General features: G+C 36.0%; 1 protein-coding gene across 2 annotated transcripts in view; it reads right to left on the minus strand.

Annotated features, from left to right (window-relative positions):
• Positions 1–27,363, minus strand: part of esamb (endothelial cell adhesion molecule b) — a 94,404-nt gene extending 67,041 nt beyond the window's left edge. For both annotated transcript variants that reach the window (XM_021472936.3, XM_021472935.3), the window contains exon 1: positions 26,932–27,363. In XM_021472936.3, the coding sequence (XP_021328611.1) occupies positions 26,932–26,998 (67 nt within the window). In that variant the 5' untranslated portion in view covers positions 26,999–27,363. The remainder of the gene's footprint in view (positions 1–26,931) is intronic.
• Positions 27,364–27,700: the final 337 nt, after the last annotated feature.

A 27,700-nucleotide genomic window follows, 5' to 3' on the forward strand; every position in this document is an offset into this window, starting at 1 on the left:
GATACAGTGTACTCAATTTGACATACTGACCCAGGTCAGGTCTACTTTTCACAGCAAACGCTATCCAGTGTTATAACAATGGGTGCAAAGATTATTTTCATTCCTTTCTGTGAGCCTTAAGTTTTACAAATGGGATCTACTTTTGACCAGTTCAACAGATGATAACAATTGGAAATTAAATGAAATATCTTGAAACCATAAATACTAGTAGAGAAACATTCACCCTGACTCATTAACCATGGTCTCATTAGACATATTCACTCCACTTTGTGCATTTTATTATATATTATACACATATAGTGTAGGTCAAAAATTTAAATGTCTTTTTAAGCCTTAATTATGAACCATTGCAATTTATTTCAGAGCACAAAAGATAGATATCACACGATATCACACCTAAATCATTAAGTACATCAATAGATTATATATATATCAATAAATCTTACAAGACAAATTTACATAAAAAATTATTTGATGACATCCATTTAAGGATCATAGTGGAGCCCTAAAATACAAATAGATTGTTATTTTAAATGTTTATACTTTACCACTGTTCTTCAAATCTTACACATTTCTTCACAGCAAGACGATTTTAATGTAAAATATGATGCAATATGATGACTTACTCTTTTATATGTTTTAATAAGTACAGGTCAGATTAAATTTTGTTACAGTTTCACACAAATACAAATTTTGTCATTTCTTACTAAGGTTATTTTTAAAACATTAAAGCAGACACATTAATTGCATTGAATATTTTGTTATGTACAATGAATACGTAAGGTATTCAGACCCTCTTATATTGCAGCCATTTGCTAAAATTATTGAAGTTTTTTTTTCCTCATTTAAAAACTATTGACAGAAAAAAAACTGAATTGTTGACATTTTTGCAGGTTTATTATAAAAGAGAAACTGAAATATTACATGGTCCTAAGTATTCAGATCCTTTGCTCAGTATTTAGTGTCTAGAATTTTTATTGTATTATGTATTTAGTATCTTTAGTATTTAGAAAATCTAATACAGCCAGTCTTTTTGGGAAAGATTTGGGGATCTTCTGCCATTCCTCCTTGTAGATCCTCTCCAGTTCTGTCTGGTTGGATGGAAAACTTTGGTGGACAGCCATTTTTAGGTCTCTTCAAAGATGCTTAATTAGGTTTAAGTCAGGGCTCTGGTTGGGCCTTTCAAGAAAAGTCGCGGAGTTGTTGTGAAGCCAATCCTTCGATATTTTAGCTGTGTGCCTAGGGTCATTGCTTTGTTGGAATATAAACCTTCGGCCCAGTCTGAGGTTCTTAGAAGGTTTTTGTCCAGGATATCCCTATACTTGGCCATTTTCATCTTTCCCTCGCTTGCAACCAGTTGTCCTCTCCCTGCAGTTAAAGACACCACCATGCTTCACTGCTGGGGCTGTATTGGACAGGTGATGAGCAGTGCCTGGTTTTCTCCATATAAACTGCTTAGAAATAAGGCCAATATTTAAATATTCTATATTGGTCTCATCAGACCATAGAATATAATTTCTCACCATCTTGGAGTCCTTCATGTGTTTTTTAGCAAACTCCATGCAGGCTTGTATGTGTCGGTCACTCTGCTATAAAGCCCTGACTGGTGGAGGGCTGCAGTGATGGTTGACTTTCTACAACTTTCTCCCATCTCCCGACTGCATCTCTGGGGCTCAGCCACAGTGATCTTTGAGTTCTTCCTGACCTCTCTCACTAAGGCTGTTCTCCTCCTATAACTCAGTTAGGCCAGATGGCCAGCTCTAAGAAGGATTCTCATCAGGGGTGCCCTAGCTGTTACGGGCCCAATGACAACCTTTTGAGGGTGTCGCAGTTGAAAGTGTAGAGGGGGGTTGTGGATGAAAGTGGAGAGCAGGAGATGGGGGGTGGTTGGTGCAGGGGTGATTTTGGTGGGTCACTAATTGTATCTCTGGGGGCCCCAAAAAGGCATGGGCCCTTAGAATTGTCCTAAGAACCCTCCCTAAACCCCCCACTCACCCTGATTTTGCACCCCCAGTGGTGCCCATGGTTCTGGTAGTCCCAAACGTCTTCCATTTACGGGTTATGGAGGCTACTCTACTCTTAGGTACCTTAAAGTGCAGCAGAAATTTCAACAAATCTGTGCTTTTTTTCTGCCAATATGGTGTGCATTAATGAGGACAAGGAATGAACCTAAATGATTTTAACAAATAGCTGCAAATTAGCAAAGAGCGAAAAATTTAAGGGGGTCTAAATATATGGTTTATTATCTGGCTATTATTAAGATATTGACTTTTAATTAGTACTTGATCAGTACATATTCTGCATGATCTTATACATCCCTAATTCTACCCAACACCTACAACTAACTACTATTTTGATAACTATGTATAAGAATAAGAAGGCAAAAGTAGTTAATATAGCAAGAATTGTACCTTAAAATCAAGTGTAATCAAAATTACTTTTGTAAATTAAATTTGGCGACAAAATTTCGACCCATTCACAAAATCCAAAATAACAATAAACAATTCATAATTTATCATAATCAAATACTCCAGAAAAAAAAAAAATCTTATTTCAAGCCAACATATCAAACATTTGCCAGTTCTTTCATTTTCAGAACATTAAACAAAGTTAAATATAAATATTAAATATTTACATTAAATATGTGACCATTTTTTTATTGTTCAATATTTATTATATAGTTGTATTCTTTATATTATAGCTGTATTATTTAGTTATGTAGTAATTGATATACTGCATACACATAGACAAGGCTGATCACATCAGTTCACAAAGCTTTAGGAATTAGAGCAAAGTGCTATTGTCACTCTGTTGTGTGAAAGACAATTAGCGTTCAGCATGCTTACTATAAATGGGTTATATTATACAAGCGATGACCCTTCCCCTCACTACTTTTTCCCGAGGCATTTTGTGCATCCTTAGGGGATTGGATGATGTTCCTTAGGCCATGCAGTTAAGCTGTCTCTTCACACTATAATCCCATTACCAGCCCAAGCTGTCTTTACGAGGAAGAAGATTCTGGCCTTAACCAACAACATTTCTTAATCGGTGACTTTTCTGTTCCCAGTACAATTGCATTAGGCATTGCTATTAATTCAGAGAGTGGGTGGGAGCCCCCTTTCACATAGAGGATTTCAGCTGATCTACTCTTGGTTATCTGGGTTATACCAGCCAATGTTTTAAAATAAGACATCTATTATTTTGGAACTATAACAATGGACATGCAATATTAAAATAGATCAGAGGAAAGCACACAAAGATGTTAAGCTCCACAAGCCCAATGCAGGCTGCCTATAAAAAATAACCTGTCGTCTGAACTGAAATGAATGGAAATTTGTCATGCCGGCGATGATGGATAGATGTCCTGTTTTGCCTGAAGGAAATCATTTACGGAGGCTGTGCATCCTTTGCCCTATTTTTGGACAGAAAACCTATTCCATACACCTGATGGTAATTTTTTATCTTAATTGAAAAAGAATAACAAATTTCCCCCCCTTTGACGACCATCCTCACGGGCCTTTGTCTGTTGAGGCAACATGTTCCTTTAAATAATTGATCACACCATCAGTTCGCTTTTACTTCTGCAATGTTTTTTCCATGAAAGACATATTCACATGAGACGTATTCATGTTAACTTGACAATGACACACTGTTGCTAAAATGAGGGGTAGGTTCGTCTTTGCTATATCTGAATGGCTTAGCAAGCATTTATTTGTACTTACACATTTTCATTTTAACCATTGCTACCATCACGCTTCTGTGCTTGACAGTAACAGTCTGCTGCTCAGAAATAATAGATCCTCAGCAGAACATTGCTTCATTTGCCACCAAGAAACTCCATTGTGAGGGAAGCCTGAGGAGAAATATATGTCAATCCTGAGATGATGCTCAGTTAGGGACTGAAACCACAAGGATTTCTGAATGACTCTTTTTAAAGCTTACTTTCTATAACTGAGGAATAAAAATACAAACTTTAACTTAGAAAAGTAAGGGCTTGACATGCAAGAATTCACTTTTTTGTGTGTGATTAAAAGTAGATGTGTTAAAGGGATGGTTCACTCAATAATTTTTATTCTGTTATTGTTTACTCACTCTCATATGTCTTTTTATGCTGTTGAACTCTAAATAAGATCTTTTTAAGAGAGCTAAAAACCTAAAACCATTGACGCATGACGCAAAACTATGGAGTCAATAGTTACAGATTTCCAGATTTCTTCAAAAAGGTTTAGAACAAGTCAAGGATGAGGCAGAATATCATTTTTGGGTGAACTATCCATTTAAAGGGCACATAGTTTACCCCTTTCTTATGATTTAATATTCATATTATGGTTCTTCTGAGTGTGCTAGTTTAGGTTCAGTTCAACACACAGTTTAGATGTTTTTATTATAATGTGTTAAAAAGTGTCATGTTAGGGGCGAGTACACAGCTCACTGTTTTAGGGGTGTTGCTTCACATGAAAATTAGTTTCAGCTTCCCGCCCAACATAACGAGGGGCGGAGCCAAGAGCTCCCACACTCTGTGTTTGCAACAGACAGGCAGATAGAGGAAGAAAAGCTAAGCTAGGTTCAGCATTCAGCCGTACATGTACGACTCGGACACAGACCAAGCAGAGAGTACAAAATCATTTGAGTGTTTGTATAGTTTGTATAGTCTCGGTGTACAAGTGCCGAGCTTGTACACAGAGACTAATAACCACACACACTGAATTAACTTTGACTGAGGCACCGGATGTGCCGACGACACAGCACATCAGACACTCTCATGGGCGTGGAAGAAACATTAAGTGTCCTGAATAGTTGCGCCACGCAGCGCCATGCATTCCAGAACTCCAAACACAAGCCTTCACCAGGGTAAACACAATGCACCCCGACAGAAACTCACGCCCAGAACTCCGAAATGCACGGCGCGGCATTGCACCACACAGAGAGATGATTCTGTTGTGAGACCTGCAGGCACGTTTTATTTTATTTCCTATGGAGAGACACGCACATGAGGCAACGCACATGCACTTTTCCAGCTGAGATCTAAGGGAGCTTCTGTGTTCAAGAGAAATGCAAATGGCTGAAGTTTAAGGTAGACACAATGAAAAGTACACATGTTTGCAAACCTACCAAAAGGTACAAGCAATAATTCAGATTAGAGCGATAATGTGGAGAATATTGATCTTGTGTTGAGCCCAATAAGCCTTATATCTAAAAATAGAGCAAGGGTGTATCACCCCAATATGATGGTTTATACACTATACTTACACACGTCTGTCCAAACAGCTTGAAAAGTAGATTTTTCACCATAGGTGCCCTTTAACTGTAATACATATACAATGACAAAAGTCTTATATAATAATAAAAACTTGATTTATAGTTGATCATTTTCTATCAGACGGGCTTATATGAAAGGCAATGACTTCTAGATTACGCTTATTTTACCAAAATAAAATATGATCATGTCTTGATTTTAAATTATTTTAAAGTACAGTAAGATCTGACTTTGCTTAGACAAAAGTCGTGTTACCTAACAGAACAATGTACACTATATAATATAAAGTCATGCTGCAGTGGACTGCATCTATACATCTCTGCAATGACTCAAATAACTTATTGATAAAGTCATCTGGAATGGCAAAGAAAGTGTTCTTATAGGACTCCCAGAGTTCATCAAGATTCTTTGGATTCATCTTCAATGCCTCCTCCATCTTACCCCAGTCATGCTCAAAAATGCTCATGTCTTTTGACTGGGCTGGCCAATCCTGGAGCATCTCGACCTTCTTTGCTTTCAGGAACTTTGATGTGGAGGCTGAAGTATGAGAAGGAGCGCTATCCTACTGAAGAATTTGCCCTCTCCTGTGTTTTGTAATGTAATGGGCAGCACAGATGTCTTGATACCTCAGGCTGTTGATGTTGTCATCCACTCTGAAGATCTCTCACACACCAGCATTCTGAATGTAACTCTCAAACAATGACTTTTCCTTCACCAAACTTGACTGATTTCTGTGAGAATGTTGGGTCCATGTGGGTTCCAATTGGGATGCAGTTCAACAAATGATTCATCGGACAAGTTGACCTTCTGCCACTTTTCAAAATGATCAACTAGAAGTCAAGATATTATTTGTTGCTCTTACTATTGGGATCGGCGACAAGACTTTTGTCAGGTAGTGTATAGGAGCATGTTCATTTTTTTATTTGACTTTTGAAAAAATGCCTTTTGCTTCTTGTTCAAAGTACTTCTTTAAAATATGTTTAAACAACATTTTTTTGTAAACTTAATTGTTTTATGGTTAATCCACTGAAAATTTGTAAAAACGATTAACTTAATGGATCTGTGTTTGGACAAGGCAAGGGAATTGCGTGGAACCCAGCAGTTTTGCCTTCTTTTACCTTTTACCTCCCTGACCTGTAAATCTTCAGTTAATTTCCTCTGTTCAGTCTGTCGAGGTCAGACATCCTTAAGATAAAACAAACACTGAAAAGCTGCTTTGTAGAAGAAACTAAAGTGTAATTCTGATTAACATTGACACTGCTTTTCATGCTTAATACAGAAAAGCTGCTGATGTTTGATGATTATTTGATGCTTTCTTAACTGCTGTTTTCTCACCACTGTAATTCCACTTTATTTTGTGTATTTAAAAGTAAAAGACCCAGAATAAATGTGCATATAAATCTATATTGACCATTCAAAAGTCCATCTGTTTTACAAAAGTGTTAAATCTTTAATAAAAAAAAGACTAATGTTACAACTAAACTAAAGCTTAAAATAAATACTTCACATTCAAAATGAAAACACTTCGGTTCACAACCACTGAGACTAAAACAGCAAATTTATTAAGATCGTCTGCTGAGTTTTGACAATATTTACTTTATTATTTGTATTGCAATATGTACAGATTTGACTGTATATTTTATTCCACTTACCTTTATATTTAAATAACTGTACAAGTATTAAATACAGCTAGAACAAAACTTTTTAATTGTTGGAGTGTATTTGTGGTATTCTGCATTAAAAACGTATTTAAACAATTAATTTAAATGAATGTATTCTCCTAACACTTAATTAAAGAAGACTGATCATTCAATAAATGTTCATTGCATCCCTAAAGATTTGTAATAAGCTCCTAAAGTGTTTTGTAAAATTGTCTCGGCTTCAGACATCACACCCACAGATTAGCTGAACATCTGATGCATAAAGCTCAGAAAATTGAAAACACTTCAGGAGTTTTGAAGTTGTTATCTCAATAAGGTGAATTATGCCACATTTCTGGCAAACATATGTCTTGTTCTTCAGTCCATCTATAAATAAAGCTTTCATGGATAAAGAAACCCACTGCACTTACAGTACAACTGTGGTAACGAAAGCTTGTAAATCTGAACATCCTGTAATGTAAATCTATCACATTAAGTATATGTGCTTCTTCTGTCAAAAAAAAAAAAAAAAAAAAAAGTATATATAAAAGTATATATATATATATATATATATATATATATATATATATATATATATATATATATATATATATATATATATATAATTAAGCAGAAAAAATCTGAACAAATGCCAATGAAAATAATAAAATATACAGATAGACAACTACTGTATTCTACTGTAACTTAAGTAAGCTTTATAAAGATATGCAGAAAATGCAGAACGCTCCATAGGATTTCAAATATGGAAGCTGTTTATAGAATGAAGAGAAATAAAACACACACTGTAGAATAGAAAAAAAACACACAGTAAGCTGTTCTATGCAAATAACCAACCAAAAAAAGCTATATATGCTCAATGCTTATGAAACATATTCTAACTTCGGAAATGGCTTTTTGTGCTGCTCTTTATCACACTTCATGTTCCCAACTTTGACAATCAACTTATTAAGGGCAAATGGTAAATAAACAGCAGTGAGTCCAATGTACACAGCACAATTTCCACAGCAGAATGTGGAGCACTCCAAACCTCCACAGACTAGGATGCTGGGCTTATCAGGTCCAAGCAGGTTTCACAGATGCTGCTCTGTGTGTGGAACTGGGACTACATCAATTTAGCAACCAAGCTGGGGAAAATTGAGGCCTGACATAGAAATGAGAAGGTAACACAACTTTGAAGATGACAACACATTTCCAGCTGGACGCATTTGTTATGGAGCCAGAGACTGTACTTTGGAGTAGTCACAACTTTGAAACTTAAAATACAGATGTTTGGACATTTTTTATATAATATTGAGTTTGGAAACAGGTTGTCTTTTAAATATGTGTTTTTTAAAACAACATTATTAGATTATTAGTGCTGCCAAAAGATCAATCGGATTGATCAGATCCACAATAAAACATTATGTTTTTCATTCATTCATTTTCTTTTTGGCTTAGTCCCTTTCTTAATCTGGGGTGGCCAAAGCGGAATGAACCACCAACTTATCCAGCATATGTTTCACGCAGCGGATGCCCTTCCAGCTGCAACCCATCTCTGGGACACATCTATACACAATCATTCACACTTATACACTACGGACAATTTAGCCTACCCAATTCACCTGTACCGCATGTCTTTGGACTGTGGGGGAAATCGAAGCACCCGGAGGAAACCCACGCGAACACAGGGAGAACATGCAAACTCCACACAGAAACGCCAACTGACCCAGCCAGGGCTCGAACCAGTGACCTTCTTGCTGTGAGGTGACAGCACTAACAACTGCGCTGCTGCGTAGCCCCATAATGTTTTTGCTAAAACATAATACATTTTTACATAATATATACAACATAGGCTCATTCTGAAAATGTAGCCCTATATACATTTCTGGAGATCACGAGTTATATAGCCAGAGCTTTAAAATGAAAGATACGGAGCGGTATGATGCCATTCTTTTTCTCGCTTACCAGCTGACCGCTTACCTCTGGCTTTTCCATAAGGAACGTTTTTTGTTACCAGTTTGTCCAGTAGCTCGACACATACATTGATGGACTTGAGATGCAAAGTAAAGTTGACTGTGACAATGGGGTTCAAGTTCAACGAAGAACGGTTCCAGAAAGTAAGACAAAAACATAAGCTGAAAAAATAAAATAATTAAGTAAATAACAGGTTGGGAATGTGATAAAAAAAACAGGGGGCTTTTCTTTTTCTGGCTTGATTAAAAAAAAAAAAAAAACGCAGCCCCTGGGATGTATTTTGCTCTCTCCCGAAATGTATATTGGGGTATTGGGTGATATACCTAATCAGGATAAACCTAGTTTGAAAATATGTGTGTGTGTGTAATATATTTACTATTTATATGTAATACAGACACATACATACATACATAAGTACATTAAAAATAACAAACTGTTCAAAACTACATTGACATAGGTCAATTTATTTATAATTTTCATCTTAAATGTTTTTTATTGAAATATTTAGTTTTTAATCATGCACTGAATTTTAAGCTGAGATCACATGAAACCATTTCAAAATAGAAATGACAAATAAAGTATTAAGCTGAACAAAAATTTAATTAACATTTTATTGAATTTTAAAACTAAGATAACATATCTATACACACGCAAACATACAGTATATAGAAAATTATCAAACCAGGTGAAAATCTATACATTTACTCACATTAAACTCTGCTTTCGAAAGACCCTGGAATAGAGTTGTAGAAAGCCCCAAGTTAGAAAAAAGTCTACAAAAACTGATTGGAAATATTTTTTTGGAACGTGATTTAATTTCAGGCTGTATGACAAATAAAGTAATTATTGACAATAAGCCGTTAAATTATTTAAAAAATACTTACATTCTGCCACCATGACAAAAAGCGGAGTGGTTGTTGCACTTCGGGTGTGCATGATTTTCTAATAATTCAATGGATAATTATTATCTAATAATTCAAATAGTATATTAAGTAGAATAATATTAATAGATATTGTTGGTTAAATAAAAACAAAGACTATAGAATGCACAAGACTTGATACTCTTATAGTTTTAAATGGGAAAAAGTGTAACGGTCAATATGGCGAATGAAGCCCCGACTATAGAAGTCATTTATCGATCGCTAGACTGATGTTTCTCCAGGGGACCAGATGTGTGCTTTTACGACAGTTTTGTGGTCAACAAATGAGCTGAAATCTCAGCGAATGCTTGCTTCACAGACATAGTAATTATATACAAGTAAAGCCTGAAATCTATGAATAAATGAACCTAGTGCACTTGAAAAAGTTTTTTGGTTTTGTAATCTGTATGAAATTTGTATGAATATGACCGTCACAACCCATCGTGGTTGGTGTTTTGATCTTGTTTCTTTCAAATGCGCATTTACATTAGCTCGGGCAACCTAAAAATATACCAATTTTGTTTGATTCAGAAGTTTAGAAAAGATACTTATGAGACGGTTGTTGTTTCAGTTTATTGGTGGTTTCAAATAGGTAATGTAATCGTAAGCTTTGCAAACAGTTTTGGAGAATTTGACGTTTCCCCATTCAGACAGAATGCCCGAGCATTTCAAAGATGGTCGCCTACTTGCCTTAAAGGGACTTTTGTAAAAATGAATGGCAATACTACAAATAAAACATCTAACTTAATATCTATTTTAGTATTTACATTTCTGTTTATAAGTATCAGTGATTTTTCTCACAAATCTAATTTTCACAGGTTTCAACGTTCATACAAAGACAAACATTTGAAAACTGAAAAGTACTCATATTAAAAACGTAGTTTTGTATAAAAATAATATCATACAACTATCCTGCTCTACCAGCACACACATGATTCTTGATTTTGCTTAACTCCAGATATAATAATCACTGTCTCACTGAATTTGACTGCAATTTTGCCTTTTTTTTAAATATTAACTCATTGCTGTGATTCACGTTGCAGGTGCCGACTACCAACCCACACAAATGACTGAAAACTCGGCCCCATCATGGCTGATTATTCTCTATAATTACATTTGCAGGTGATGGGAGCACAGCATGGCCAACCTCTTCCACCTCTGATATTATCTCACATGACCATTCCTCGTCCTCGGGCACATCGGGGTAATTGCAGCTACTACCAGAGGGACGGTGTAATAAAAAGCCCTCATAGATAAGAGTTAATCATACACGGCCCCCCTCAAAGATGTCTGTCACGTAGAGTTAGTGCGGTGAAGGACGGATGGACGCATGTGGATCAGCTGCACAGATGTAGCGGGAGGTTTAATAAGTGCTCAGGAGAGATGGGGGAGAGAGGTTTTGCTCCGCTGCGATAAGAGAGAAGGGAATGGACGTCTCCGTCGCAGTCTGTGGGAGATCAGAGAGAGCGAGAGCGAGTGGGGGGGAGGCAGATGAAAGCTTAAAACAATCAGCGGAGTTAATCTGCAAGGTGCAACAGCTGCTCCTGGTGTATTCTGAGGTGGCTGGCCTGGATCGGATCCTTTAGGCCCTTATTAGCCTGGCTCGACCAGGCCTGACTTGCCTAAATCCAGGTCACACCTCCTAAAAAACAAGATTTCTGGCGTTCCCCTCGGACCATGCAGGGTAATGAGGATTATGTGGCTTCAGGACCAATCTTGCATCTAAACCACCCTTTAGCATCATGTACAGTAAAGGCTTGTGATGTTATTTTTTCATTCGTTGCTTGATGGCATATACAGTATACTTTTGTACATGTTAAATATACTCTTGTATATTTTCAACATCCAAAATATGGAAGGCAATGTTGGGAGAAACATTTAGGTGAATATGGAAATATGTGTTATTGCTTAGCAAAATTAGCACAATGATAGCAAATAGGACAGAAGTGGAAAAACAGTAAAGCATCTGACACACTGTAAAAAAAAAAAAAAAATCTGGTAACACACAATTTCTTAATGTTTTCCAAACACAAATTGATTAAGTTAAAGGTGCAGTAGGTGATCTGCCAGAATGCTAGCATTAGGATTGCTACCCTTTTTTACAACCCTTTTACAACCCTTCACTGCTGTCCAAAGCCACGCCTTCTTAAGTCATCAACGCGTAAACGTGCACTGATGAGATATAACACTAGATCATGTCATTCACCAGTTAGAAAACTCTATGGAGACACACACTTTATCAAGCGTAGTTGTTGACAGGCCAGCGGGTGCAGGAATTATAGTTTCCCAAAACTGGCTGAAACATGCTTCAGTGCATACAAACCCATTCAGAAACAAGAACACAATCTACATAAGCTTTGCGTGGCGTGGCCAAAAATATTACATACTGTACCTGTCTAAGGGTGCTTTCACACCTAGACTTTTGTTCCAGAACCTGCCACATTTGCCCAGTTACCTCAGTTCGTTTGGCTTTTGTGAATCCAGCAATCGCGCTTGGATCCACACCTGATCGCCTGAGTCTGAATGATCACCTGAATGAGAACGAATTCTAGAGCGGATCGATCGTAGTGAGAAGCGATATGATCCAAGCCAGGCTATATCACAGAATATTATGTAATAGGGATATATGGCTATATGAAGAGAGAGTTATGAGTAGGGTGAGATGTATTTGGTGACGATGTCTGTGGGTGTCACCATTTAAAATGAAAAGCGCAGCTTTTCGCTTATGATGTCTTTATTGCTCATAGTCATAAATTAAAATATGGACGCATGACAGCTGAGCGGGACTTAAAAATAAACCCTAACACTCTGACCAATGTGGGGAGAGTTTACTCACACGTGACTTGTTTTAGCTCTTTTGGTCCATTTAGAAACTTTGCAGTGTGAAAGCGATCCGCACCAAGTACAAAGTGAAACATTGTAACAATTTTAATCCCTGTTCCGAAACAAAGCAGGTGTAAAAGCACCCTAAAAGAAATACTTCAGCTGTAGTGTCATCATTCAGATTGTTGTTTTGAACTGCATATCATCATTTCCCTCCACCGTACAAAAGTAGTTCTGATATTGATTCAGGGTTTAGAAAAGTTTTGATTCTGCATTTTTGGCAGAAGCCCTTTTAAAAACAATCTTTCTTTTCATGCATACAAGATGACACTGGTTTTAGAAAGAAGTTCAGGTTGATGCAGAGTGTGCCTGATGATGTCTCTTTGTCAGCGGTAGATGCATGCTTAACGTGTATGCTCGAGTGACTTATCTGTTTGCTTAAGTGGCTGTGCAGAAATTCAATTTTAAATTTGTTGACAGACAGTTTTAGATATACGTGTCATAATTGAGTTATTTGTCGGTCCGACAATATTTAATTGGATGAACATTTTTTATTCCTTACCCAGAATATAAAAAATACATTTAGATCATTTACTTTAATCAGTACTATTGTAATGTAAAGAGACTTTCAACCAGCACAACAAAAAAAGTTTCTGAAGACAATCACCTGCTGCACTTTTAACTGAATGGTTTTCACAAGTTAAAGTGGATTGAAGATAAAACAATTGAGTCTCTTCCCCCTCCCCCCCCCCCCCCCCCCCAAAAAATTAAGAATTGTGTTAAGCTCATTTCATAAATCAAAATCAAATAAAATAAAATCAGTTTTATTGTCACATCATCAGCAGCAAGTGTGCTATGATGACTTAAAAAGCTTAGGTGCTGGCTCCAGACAGTACAAAATACAGATTCAAATACAACAACAGTGCAAATAAAACGACAGTGCAAATACAACAACAATGTAAAATGGACAGCGATTTGTACAATGAACAGGTGTCCACATAGTTGTAGGCAGTATTGTTTCAAGTATGGATTGGTTAAAGTGCAGTGCATGCTACATATTTATGGTGTGCAGTGTGGGTATGGAAGAGTCTGTCTGTGTGTGGTGTGTTAAGTGTTCATCAGCCTGATAGTCTGAGGAAAGAAACTTTCCTTCAGCAGGATGGTGCGTGACCGGATGCTGCGGAACCGTCTGCCTAAGGGTAGCAGAGAGAAAAGTCTATGGCTTAGGTGGCTAGAGTCATTGATACTTTCCTTGGTTTCTTCATGCACTGCCTGTTGTAGATGTCCTGGAGGAAGGGAAGATCTACTCCTACTACGCTTCCAGCAGTACGCACAATCCTATGAAGACCTTTGCAATTGCTGCTGGTGCTATTTCCATACCAGGTGGTGATACAGCCAGACAGGATGCTCTCCACAGTGCAGGTGTAAAAGTATTTTGAACAAGCAGCAAAAGTCTTTTTTTTTCTTTTTCTTTTTTTTGTGATAGGGATTTTAAGTCAAGTCAAATTGAGCTTTATTGTCATTTTGCTACATGTGTGGACATAGGAACAAAATGTCGTGTCTCACAGGACTGCAGTGCTAGGTAACTTAATCATAAATACCGCACAACCACAACACTGGACATAAGAGCTATTTAAAAAAACCTGTTCAACTCACATATTCTATAAAATACTTAATGTATTTAAATACTTAAAGTATTTAAGGTTTTATATTGTGAAAGAGTTATTTAAGGTTGAAGCAAGCAGTGCAACATGATTGTGGTACATTTATGGTAAAAATAATTTTTATTAGTGAGTTCTTGTAAGATGGAGTTTAGATAAAGTGTCAGGTGCATAAGAGAGAAGAGTGTTTTTACAGGTGGTTTGCCAAGCCCACTCACTTGAATTAAACACAATTAAAATGCACAATGTTTCCAAGAGACATTAAGTGTTTAAGAAAGTGCACTACAATTTTTTTTTTACTCACATAACGCCTGTAATTGATTATTATTATTATTATTATTATTATTATTATTAGACTTATTAAACTCACAATCTATAAATAGATTGATTTTAAGCATGCACTTTTCTGGTTTTAAACTAAATTTAGAGTTTTAAACTCAAATATTTTAAACTAATTTCTAGGTCTATAATTAGAATTATAACAAGAGTCTGTGCTCTGAAGCAGCACTGGAGTGCTGTCGTGTTTTTACTTATGTCAACTCAACAGACTGAGCAGAAGAAATGAGCAGAAGTCAATTTCCACACCAATGAACACCTTTTTTTTTTCAACGGCACTAGTTTCACAACTATTTTTCCTATTCATTTATCCAATGAGAATGTTTGAATAGTCTGTTAAATATCTATGAACCAAACAAACCATTTATGCAGCCAGACGCACATATGGCTTTTTTGCTGTTACCAGTTTGTCCAGTGGCTTGCTGCATACGTCAGAGGATTTGAGACACAGAGTAGAGTTAACCATGATGTTTGAGTCCAGCGAAGTATTGGTTCCAGAATGCAGGTAAGACAAAAACAAAAGCCAAAAAATAAAATAAACAAGCAAATAACAGAGTAAGAATGTGATAAAATCTAAAAAAGTGGTAAAAATCAGGTGGCGCAAGGGCTTTTCTTTTTTTGGATTGCTTTTGAAAACACTGTTGGTTGGGTTTAGGGAAGTGGGTGGGCGATGGTCAATCTGTGCTTTTTAAAAGACAATTAGTTGGGTTTAGGGAAGGAGGAGGGGGGTTCAGGCGATCAATTAGTCAGTCAGTCAGTCAGTCAACAGCGGCCTCTGGTGAATTTATGCGAGAAGAGCAGGCGTGAACGGCACTCACGAGAGAAATTTGAGATCTCAGAAAGCATACACAGTGGATTCTGGTAGCTCCTGTGATGTATTTGGCGCTCTCCAGAAATGTATATAGGGGTACATAATCATGATAAGCCTGGGTTGGTTGATTTACTAGCCATTCAAGATGTTAGTGACTTTGTCTTCAGTAGAACATCACTATTTTTTTAGCTGAACCAATTACTGTGAATAATATAATGAAAGTCAATGGTTATCATTGCTTTGAGAGTTTAATTATTATTGCCAGTGGCTTTTGATCAAACAATGACATCTTATAAAGTAAAACAACTGGTCTGTGCAAGAAACTGAACAGTATCTACAACATTAATACCATTAAAACCACGGTGGGTGTGATTTTGCCAAGTAAGATGCATCCCTGGATTAACATCTCTGTTGATCCTGGAAAGTAATTTTTGTTGAAAAATGTAATCCATACCTAATCCCTATCCCTAAACCTAACTGTAAATTATTTCCAAAACCATAGAGGAATAACAATTGGATAACAATCATGTAGAAGCCCATAACCCAAAATGTAAACCTAAACTTAAATGTATCCGTTAATTCTGATTGGCTGATTGAAATGTTGTTCCAGGATCAACATTGATGTCCAACTTGTGAAATCTCTCTGAAGTCTCAGAAAACAAGGTTGTTGTAAGACAAGATAAGGTTGCAACTGAATTATTTTTATTATTTATTAAATTACTAGGAAAGCATGACATATCTATAGCCATATCGTTATCGGCCGATAAATGCTATTTTTAATGTTATCGTTATTGGTTCGAAGTCAAAATTAGGCTGATATGTTTAAGCCGATAGATTACGTAATTTTACAGAACTGCCTGCAGTTAAAGTTTCAAACTCACAGAGGTTCATCATAAACCTTTCATCTATCATTTTTCACGCAAATGACAGCAAGAACAAACATAGAAGCGTTGTCTGATTGACAAGCAGCACCTACATGTGTTTAAAAGAATCTAAAATGCCAAACGAGGCGAATTTATGCCGTATTTTCTAAAGTAAATCATAAAATCTGTATTTAGCTTTTCGCTTGTACGGTGGCTCTGAACTGTCAAAACACCTCTCAAAATACTTTTTCGAACATTATATATTTGTACATATGTACATTACTGTAAACATTAGAGCTGATTTCAGTTCTTTAGCTCTTTCATTTTCATTTTACTTAAATATATATTTATTTTACTTGTTAATTAAATCCAATTTTGTTATTAACCTTTTTTATGCAACAGTCAAGTTGCATGTTAATATGATATGCGAAGAAAATGAACTTTAAACTTCTATGATGTTTTTAAAATAAAATTGTTTACTGTATAAAAATGTATCGGCTTTAGTATATCAGTTATTGGCCTCCAAATCTTAAGAGTTATCGGTTATCAATATCGGACAAAAAATCCATATCAGTGCACCCCTGTAAATTACCCATTAATTGTATTTTATTAATCTCGACCTCTACCGCATCCCTAAACCCAACCATCACAGTAATATAAAAATATGAATTATTGTTGTACAAAGTCGCAAAAATGATGCTATATTCATATGCATATCAGCTGTATCCTATCTAGACTTTATTAAAAAACAGTGCGTTGATGACAGTCTGCAGTCTGAACTAAAGTTTAAGCAAAAAATCTCCTTTAATGTTCTATTGAAGATAAAAAAATCAGTCACATCATGGACGGCATGATAATGCATAAATTTAAAGCAAATGTTGGCTGAACTATCCTTTACACAGAATATCACTGACTCCAATATACCCTAATTTACTGAATTGGGTGTTTCACATACAATGTCACAACATCGGTCCTATAAAGCATAAACTTCATGGTATTACATTAGAAATAGCTCTAGGCCACATGCATCATGTAAATCGTGTTATGGTGGTGCTTAGATCAATATACGCCTAGACACCTGATCTAACTGCTAAGAATCCATCCAACATAATGAAAGGATAAGCTGCTCTTTGTCTAATCCCACAGAAATGGACATTTCTTTTCAATAATCTACAGAGCAAATGATTCTATACAGAAGTATGACACATATTGTATAGCACCAGAGCGTGCGGTCAGCTAGTTTGCAGTTTCCCAGGTGTCTCTGAAGCCCACACAGGCGCACAGCAGTTTGCCCAGAGGAGCCATGGCCTCATTTAGATGGCTGAGATCCTCATTACTGCATCCACTCTCCCAACTTACACCTGCTGTAAAACAGCGTCGCTCTCGCCTACGCTCAGGAAAGCGTCACACCGGCACCTTTGAACACACTGCAGGCTCTCATGGGAAGTGCAACTATGATGCTATGTTGATCTGCTGTTGAAATTGCATGCAAGTTTATAAACAGATTGCAATTATAATTATTTGAGAATCATGTTGAGAAAACTGTATGGCAGGTGCGTTCATCTTTTCGATACTTTACGCAGGTGGCAGAGAAAGGAGGAGGGCAATGGGGCTGCAGGTGTGATACGGCAGCACTAATATGAGGTGCCGTGTCTCTTCTAAGCATTAATGAGAACTGAATCTGTCTCTTGTCTCAGATCTGTCTGGATATGCCTTGACAGATGAGTGTGAGCTTAATGGTTGACAGGTGTATAGATTCCCGGTAATAAGGACTGCACATATAGAGTAAAAGACAGAGTGTAAATTGAAAGCAAAAAGGAAAAACACCAGGTCATATAGCAAATTCAAGCTTTATGTAATTTAGACTGTGATATAATAGTAGAAAAAAGATCATTTAAATGAGAAACTGAGAAAAAAAAAGAACTTTATATCATTTATATGAGCAATATCACATGAGTAGCAGTGTGTTATGGCTGTATATCGGCACTTGTGGGAGGTTTGCATTGGTGGCTGATTTCACGTGGCCGCCATTTTTAAAAACGAAGTCGAGGCTGCGGTGGGAAGAAACCCGGAAGTATCATTGAGAGTTGCATAGGAACCCGGAAGTATTGTTGAGAGTTGCATAGAACGTTGTGTACTTGGCTGTATATCTTATGAGCAAAGATAAAGTGACACAAATGTATTATTCCACCACATTCCGGGTGACTCGAAGGTCCGTTCTGAATGAATGGTGAAAATAAATAGGTATATCAGAGCTCATTTTCAGCTAAGTTAAGGGAAATGGCACTAGTTAGCTAACTTTTTCTTTCCCAAACACACGTTTTAGATGCCATTTATCAAACTGGAGTTAATGAACTGACTCTTTCATTATATTAGACTCATCACTATACTGAATTAAAAAAAATAACTGGCAATTTTGCTCTAACATTTAAGGCACTGTTGATGGCTTTCTTAAAACAGCGCTGATTTGCCATTGTGTTCACGTGCTCGACAGAAATGCTTGTAATTGGCCTAGAAGGTCATCAGTTTACCCACCGCTGTTTACTGAGCACAAACACAGACGAGCCGAGCGATCTGCTTGATGACTCGACAGTCGACATCTTCACGGCTGCTTCGCGCTCCAGTCACTGTGTATCTGTGTTTGCACTGGGTGAAGAGCGGTAAACTGAGTGCAAACACAGACACACAGAGACTGGAGTGGGAAGAAGCCGTGAAGATCAGTCGAGTCATCCGCGCACAGCGGCGCTTCAATGTTAGCCGGTTTTAAAACTTCAGTACCAGGACAACACTATTACAGACAACACGAGGATGTGCTACAGTGGACTGCAGTGTTTTATCACTCACTGGGTTTCATAGGCTGAAGCAGGAAAGTGTCCCTATGGTGTTTAACTGGTGCCATGAACTGAAGCCTTGGAGGACACTTGAGCATATTACTCTTACAGAGATTGTGATGTTGTTTGATGCCAAATTTGCTTTTAATTGTTTAAATTAAACTTACTGTATAATATTACATTGATGGTTACACCATTTCTGCATTTTAAAACCTCGGCAACAGCTGGAGGTTTGTAGTCCACAGCATGTTGCTACACTACACTTGCAGGTTTCTTTACACCACAGCCTCGCTTTGGTTCTTTAAAATGGCGGCCGCGTGAAATAAACTTATATAAAGCCATATTGCACTGCTACTCATTTGATATACTTTATTGTTTACACAACAATATGAGGGCATAATTGTAACTATAAAAAAAGAAAATCAAACACGGAGAGTCTAAAAATCCTTTTGTAAGAGGAACAACGCCATTCATTCATATCTGCAGCTGACAACAGAAAAGCAGAAATCATTGCTACTTCACCAGCGTCACTTTAGAGCTAGTTTTTGAATGATTCTCTTGTGTAATATCTAAAGTGATGAAAACACAGGTGATTATTCTGACATTTACAGATTATACAGCTGAACGACATCAAATGCCACCAGTCTACAGAGATATCTCCCAGTATTTCTTTGTTGCAATCAGGAGATCACAATAATTAACCCCGAAAAAACCAAAGCAATGTTTACAGATTACTGTTGTATTTGCCATGAGGAAAAACACTAAACACATGCGGGCATTACTTCTTTCTTTCTGTTGACTGAACTAGTCTGCAGTAACGAAAACAGGAGACTCATTAGCAACAAACCGATGGCCAACCGAAAAGTAACTATAAACAAAGAGTGGACAACAAAAAATACATCCATTCCTGATATTTGAGTCCAATCTCACATTCAATATACTACAATTACTATGGTATAAATACAGCACTACAACATCCAAAAGAGAGAGATCAACTTAGAAAGTCACTTACAAGTTTTATAATGATTTAATCAGCTGTAGTTTAAAATTACACTGAGCTTTTCCTAGTCTAAGGGCTTATTATGCGGTCTCTTTCACCATGTTGTGTATGGCTCTGTTTCTCTAAAATTATACTGTAAATATTTAAAATAGGTACTATCCGTATGAACAAACGGCATATTTGCAATCTAAATAATTACATTCTCGATTTAAAAAAAAAGCCTCAAAAGTACTTTATGTAGTCCAACAGCAGCAATATTTGTAAAACTGATTGATTAATCTGATGTCAATCTATATGGGCGGAGTAATACAGAAGAGTGAGGAGGCTGTAGGAGTTCTGATATTGCAAAATATCGCACTGCTATCAGCCAATTATATTCAAGAGCCAGGCAGAAATGTTGTATAAATATATTTAAACAATGGGAAACAAAGCAGTAACACAACACATCAAAACAAAACTGAACTGCTATGCAGTTGTCACTCATCCAAACAGTTATGTTCTTAACAAATTATAAGGTTAATTTGGCAAACAGCCAATAGCAGATATTGTATGCTTGGGGTTTGTGCAAAATATAAGTATATACAGAATCAAAAGGGATGAATTGACTACATCTGCAATTAGGTTTTGTACAAAGAATCTTGAACATCGATAAGGCATGAACATAAATTGCATTGCTCATTCATTTTCCGTCAGCTTAGTCACGGATTTATCATGCATTGCCACAGCGGAATGAACCCCAATTACTCTGGCATATGTACTACTATACAGTGGATACACCTCCAAGACAAAACAACTCCCAGAGCTGGCAAACAACCATACACTCTCTCATTTACTCACACTCAATCAATTCACCTATATCACATATCTTTGGACTAAAAATAAATGAATCAAAACTAAGACTTCAGACATACAAAAACATAAATAAAGCATAATTTTCTTACCATTTTTTATTAAATTATGTTCATCACTTTCTTTCTTTTTTATCATTATAAGCTGCTTGTGTAATTTTAAAATGTTTGCTTATTGAAATGCTCAGATAAGATGACAAAATTACAACAGCTTTCTGATTGTGTTATGTTGACAAATCTGCTCGTTTAAATAAATTTTGCTCATATTTTTATGCTTTTACACATTCGCTTTTGGTGTCAGAATTATTATTTTTTTTGTCATTTAAAAATATATTTTTAAGAAATAATATACACAGAAATAAATCTTGGGTCTGAAGCAGCTAATAGTCATTAACATTGACAAGGGGCAAGACTGCTGAATGACTACTCCTTTCTTCATGTGTTCAATCATTTTTCTGTGTCATTTTATTTTATTAAGTATGTATGGGTTTATTAGGTATGGGTTACTTTGGTTGTTACCAACATCTTGTTAAAATTTGAAGTCAACGGCACCTTAAGAAATATGTTTTCTGAGAAAAATGGTAATGTGTTCCATACTTTTTTTACCCGCTGTATACACTGAACATATGAAATATGGTACACATAGAAACTCAAACGTGTTGATGATTTGTAAGAATCAGTTCACGCACGCTTCATGTTTTTCATCTGATGTCCTCTATGGATAGTACTAAGTTCTTTTTTTGTACTGTAACCCAGACATATAATTTTACTAGCAAAAAATGTCAATAAAGTTCGCCCTGATACCCTGGTGGTTAGTGTGCCGACATATAGCCCAACTGCACTGTGGGTGTTCCGAGTTCAAGTCCTGACTTGTGGATCTTTCCTGATCACCCCCACCCTCTCCTTCTTTCTCCAACTTCACTTCCTGTCAATATATACTGTTGTAACATAATAAAGACATACAGTAAATGCCAAAAAAAATCTATAAAAGTCCTTTAAACCTTTCAGCATCAAAAGTTGTCGAAGCAGAGATCAAAATGTATTTTAAAAGCATAAATAAAAGGAAAACATCTGTGAATCACTAAAATGTTGTCTTAGAATTTCTCAATCTGTGAAATCAATTGTATGGCCTAGTTTCGCAGTTATAACAGTACTCATTTTATCACATGGTACGTTTTACGCCCCAACCGCCCCACCTACAATGATCTGTAAAAATACAAATCAAGATTGATTTCCACAATAGACCGGTAGGAGGGTTGATGAATTGAAACATGGATTTTTCGCCACTATTAAATGTTCTCTGCTGTGCAGGGGGCAAACATAATTGCCTCTGGTAGGTGAGCATTGCCGTTTCTAATGATCTCTGTTGTGAAGGCCCAGTGATCCGCACTCAATTACAGGCATTGATTATCCACCTCCGGCTTTTCACTGAGGATGAACACGGTTTGTTTAAACATCCCGCAATTTGCTACAGGTGCTTTTGTGCTTAGAGAAACCAAATGTTTATGATTGCTAAAGATGACCCAGTTGTGTCGAATACTTAATGTTAGTCTTGTTTCAGTCTATCTTTTCTCAAAACACAACAATTGAATTTGTACATTCTAGGAAAGGCTGTAAGCTACTTGCACAAAGCCCGCAGGATCCCAAGTATGCAGCCCAAGAACTAAAGAGTCATACTGACCACAACCGAATGCTTGATCAAGGGACTTAAGCCATCTCCTGTGGGGCTTTTGCTTTAAATCGGTATGGCGTGTATTTAAGCTGCTATGGATTAAAAAGCACTTGATAAATAGCATATAAATCCAGGGCTTTTTCAATTTCACATAATTTTTTATCGCAGCAGACACTAATAAACCAAACGGATGTTGTATTGTTAGTGGTAAATTAGGAGCTGTGTCTATGCTTGAGGTTTACATAAAGAATTTAAGACAACCTTCAGACAACCTTCAAACTTTAAAGGGATAGTCACCTAATAATGAATATTTTGTCATCCTTTACTCACTCACATGTACACAAACGTTTTTAGGAAGATATTTTCAACTTCGTCAGGCCCATAGCCAGGGGGTGGGGTTAGGTGGTTCGAAAGACCCACCCCTCACTGACAGTGACAGAGTCATCCCTCAGGTCAAGAATTTGTCTCACACATGAGCTCATTTGTTTTGTTTTGACTGCTTTGACATAATAAATTGTGAAAATAATCCATTGAAGAAGGCTTTAACACCAAGTGGAATCCTGTGTTGGCTGTTGCGTTAGCATGACTGAGGAAAGTTGAATGACCGAGCCAATGTGCTATGTAAATGAATGATTTTTAAATGACAATAGGCTACAGTTTTATTAATTTAAAACTTTAACAGATTTTAAATCAGATCCTTAATTTAAAACTTTAACAAATTTTAAATCAGATCCTATTTTTTCTAATGATACATGATGTAATTGTTGTATATATGATGAATATGATGTAAATTATAATTGATGTAAATATGTGGTAATGATGACCATCCAACAAGCTAATCCAGCAAAAGATTTTGCTTAAAATGTCACTAATATGCAACTATTTTAACCTCATAATTAAATAGAAAATGGGGCAAATAACTGCAAAATGATCCACTTTTTAAGAAAAAATAACCACCCCTTTCACCAGGCTGTCTACGGGCCTCTTTATTTAAACTTCATTCAACTTCATATCAACTGAACATTCAAAAAGGTCAGTAAGACATCATCTAATGAAATATAATCACTTTCTATGGTTAATATGAGTCAGACCAAACAATTAGTTTACACACACACAACACAAGAAAGGACAAACATAAAAACTCAAATGTTTGTGTAGGATTTGTAAGAATCAATTACAGTACATTTATTCATGCACACCAAGTATATCATGTAAGATTTATACTATGTATAGTAAGGTATAGTGTAATAAATTAAATAGTAACAAAATCACTATAAAATTTATATTGATAATTATGATAGACTCTGGACAATTTTACTGATATTTTTTATTAAAGAGCGCAAAAAAAATGTGCCAATCAGTACATGATGTTAATAAGTCTACATGGTTTACATGGTCTGTCTGCATGAATTGTGCAGCATTTTATTTGGCAAAACAACAAAATGTTTTGTTGTAAATTAACTGTAATAGTTTTTTTTGCTTATATTTTAAAATATAGACTTTTAAGCTTTATTATTATTATTATTATTATTATTAATATTATTTAATTTCCTTTTTATAATAAATTTGCATAAAAATAATAAAATTAAGCTTAATTGCTGAGTTTAATTGAGAACACACAATTTATGTTCGCATTCAGTCTTTCATGATTTACAAAATATGAGTAAAGCATTTCCTTCCCCATTAATGTTAGCTGTATACTAGGATAAATACTGATAATGTATGATATAGAGAAAATAATTGTAATAATCTTTAACTAAATGAATCCTGTTCAACCAAGGTAATCATTTCAGCTTTAATTACACTCTCAGAAATAAAGGTATGAAAGCTGTCACTAGGCATACCTTTTCAAAAGATACATATTTGTACCAATAGAGTCTACAGTAGTACCTAGAGGTAGACATAATGTAGAATGAAAACTGTTTTCAGGGTATACCACGGTTTGGAAAAGTCAAGGTTTTAAAACTTTTTTAAAACCTTTTAAAAACAAAATTTCTAAGGTATGTGTAAGATTTTTTTATTTAGATTTTTTGTTTTATTTTTTAGGGCAACAGCATCTCCAGCAAAAAAAAAAAAAATATCCAGATATGCTTACAATAAAATTGTAAAGAAAAGTTTTTGAAAACAAATCAATACAGCAGAAGTCAATGATTCATTTGAATTATATAGCCTGACGTGTTCACTGCTCCAAAATATCATAAATCTTTCAAAAAACAGAATATATTGTTTCAAAGGGGAAAAATGTTTTTGTTTTTTACTCAGACATTTAATATACTTAAGAATATACTTTAGAGCAATGATCACAAAACCATGATATCATAAAACCGTGATTTTTTTATCCAAGGTTATCATACCATCAAAATCTTATAAAAGCCAATGCTTACCTCGAGGTAACAATAAGTGTCCAAATGCACCTAAAATGTACCTTTGAGGTAATAATATGGACCCTTCAGCTAAAAATATGTACCTTTTGACAAGGTACTGTCATAGTGACAGCTCTTGTATCTTTATTTCTGAGAGTGTACCTTCACTGGAAGGACATAAATAAATCAGATTAAAAATATGTTAACTTATGTGTCCTATTAAATACATATAACAACATGCGGGTCATTTTTGGGTAACACTTCACAATAAGGGTTCATTAGTTAATGCATTTACTAACATGAACTAATCATGAACAACTCATGTACAGCATTTATTAATCATAATTGAACATTTACTAATGCATTATTAACATCCAAGTCCATGCTTGTTAACATTAGTTAATGCACCGTGAGTTAACATGAACTAACAAATGAACTACTGTATTTTCATTAACTAACATTTAATAACATGAATAAGTACTGTATTAAATGTATTGTTCATTGTTTGTTCATGTTAGTAAATGCATTAATTAACATTAACTAATGAACCTTATTGTAAAGTGTGACCCATTTTTGTGAGCCTAACCCTTTAGGAATTGTCAAAAAACTAAACAAGTGTAATATTCGGATACTGGAAAAAAAGTAATTGAATTGTGCAATATAGTAATTTTGCAAGGCAGCATAAATGGTGGTTGCCTTTTCGAGGGCACTCAAGACAGGTCACAAAAAACAACTAAATATTTGCAGGCTGCAGAAATGTCATCTGGCAGTTTCCCCATTATATGCCACATTCTCCATATAATGCGATAATGGTGCCTCCCTGGAGGTACAGAAAACACCACCGCATCAGCAACTTGCCATCAGACCAAAACCCTGACAAAGCAATCAATACCAGTTTAATAAGGCTCACTATTTCAAAACATATGAGAGGTTATGAGGGCATGAGAATTCAAATTTATTATATTCCACCTTATCCGTGCAACTATTATTATGAAAGTCCAAAGGAAAACTGCTGGATTGTGACAGTTTAATCTCATCAGTCCGCACAGAGAGTGAATCCGTACCTTGTCCTTGCCTGTAAAAACACCAGGGCAATTCAACGGATTACAAGCTCTTCTGACTTGAGGCTTGTTGGAGATTAGTCAGGAGGACAATGGTCATATCGCAGCGCCAGAAATCACCGCCATACTTTCAGGTGTTGGACAAAAAATGTGTCAACAATATTAAAATGTCACCAATTCACCCAAAATTTTAGTTATTACTCCCTTATTACTCAGTTATTGCTTAGATTATTTACTCACCCTCAAGTAGGTTGTCAACATTTATGAGTTTCTTTTTTGTAATAAACTCGAAAGAAGATATTTTGAAGAATGTCGGCAGCCAAAAATATACTATGAATGTCGATAGCTACCGGTTGAAAACATTTTTAGCAGACTATGTTCTTTGTGTTTAACAGAAGAAAGAAACTCAAACACACCTGGAAGGTGGAGTGTGAGTAAATTGTGACAAGGGTTTTTTTTTAGTCTTAGGAGAACTGTCCCTTTTGGTAGACAGGAAAATCAGGATTCAAGTCATCAGCAATTTAAGAGATGACTTCTTATGAACAACAAAGAGCATGGCTGTACATTATGATGAAATATGTCTGTTGGTAACAATTAACATCCACATATGAATGATTTTACATTACTATAAAATATTACAAATAGATCCACATGTGTTAGTAGTATACTTAAACACATTCGACAATATGAAACAGTTTTATGTTTAACCAATGTAACGTGAGACAAAACTAAACATGAAATTGCACTTGATTTGAGACTCAATGAATTTTCTCACACTCCACAGCCAGCACAAACGCAGAATTTGCCAATTAGACATTTGAAAAGGTAGTATTTAGGTTGTACAGAGTATTCCTCTTCTCGTGTCTCTTACCTGTAATCAGTAACAGTGAGGTGAGAAGCAGAAATGTTGGAGTTCTCCAGTCCATCAGCATCTCCATCGCCCCTCATGAAGCGTCCGCTCGCGCGACTCCTCATACAGCATCTATTGACTGTAACTCTCGCGCTCTTCTTATTCTGTCTCCTGCCTTCTCTCGATCGTAAAAACTAATGTATATGCATATATTTTATTGCGTAGATCAATTCATTCAACTCAACTGAAGAGCCGGAGTCCAGCTTGAAAATAAATGCCATTCCCTCCCCTTCTCTCATCCGCGCGGCTGAAGGCATTTAGAGAAGGGCTCTTTGCGGTTCTATGTTCTAAATATACTCTAAATAAACTCTCGATGTATTGCTATTTAGGTATTGTCAGTCATAACTGAAGTTTTTGGCTGTTCTTGGACGGTACGAGGCTCGTCTGTCACCTGAGAGCAGCTCCTCTCGCAAGTCTAGATGTGCCCTTGAAGCCACGCCCCCTTCAGCATACAGGTGTTACGAGCGCTCCTCCGTGCATTAATTCCTTATAAACAGCCAATTATCAATCAATAACTGATGTAAATAAATTCGATTAATTTCAAATATCAATTGTGTATAGCTAGCTTATACTATCAGCTATTTAAAGGGATAGTTCACTCGAATATTTAAATTATGCTATCCTTTTACTCAATCTTTACTTGTTCCAAACAGGTTGGAACAAGTAGGTTTTGTTGAACACAAGATATTTTGAAGAATACTGTACACTTGTAACTATTAACTTCCATAGT

This window comes from Danio rerio, chromosome 15 (assembly GCF_049306965.1).
Source record: "Danio rerio strain Tuebingen ecotype United States chromosome 15, GRCz12tu, whole genome shotgun sequence".
In the NCBI taxonomy this organism is placed as follows: domain Eukaryota; kingdom Metazoa; phylum Chordata; class Actinopteri; order Cypriniformes; family Danionidae; genus Danio; species Danio rerio.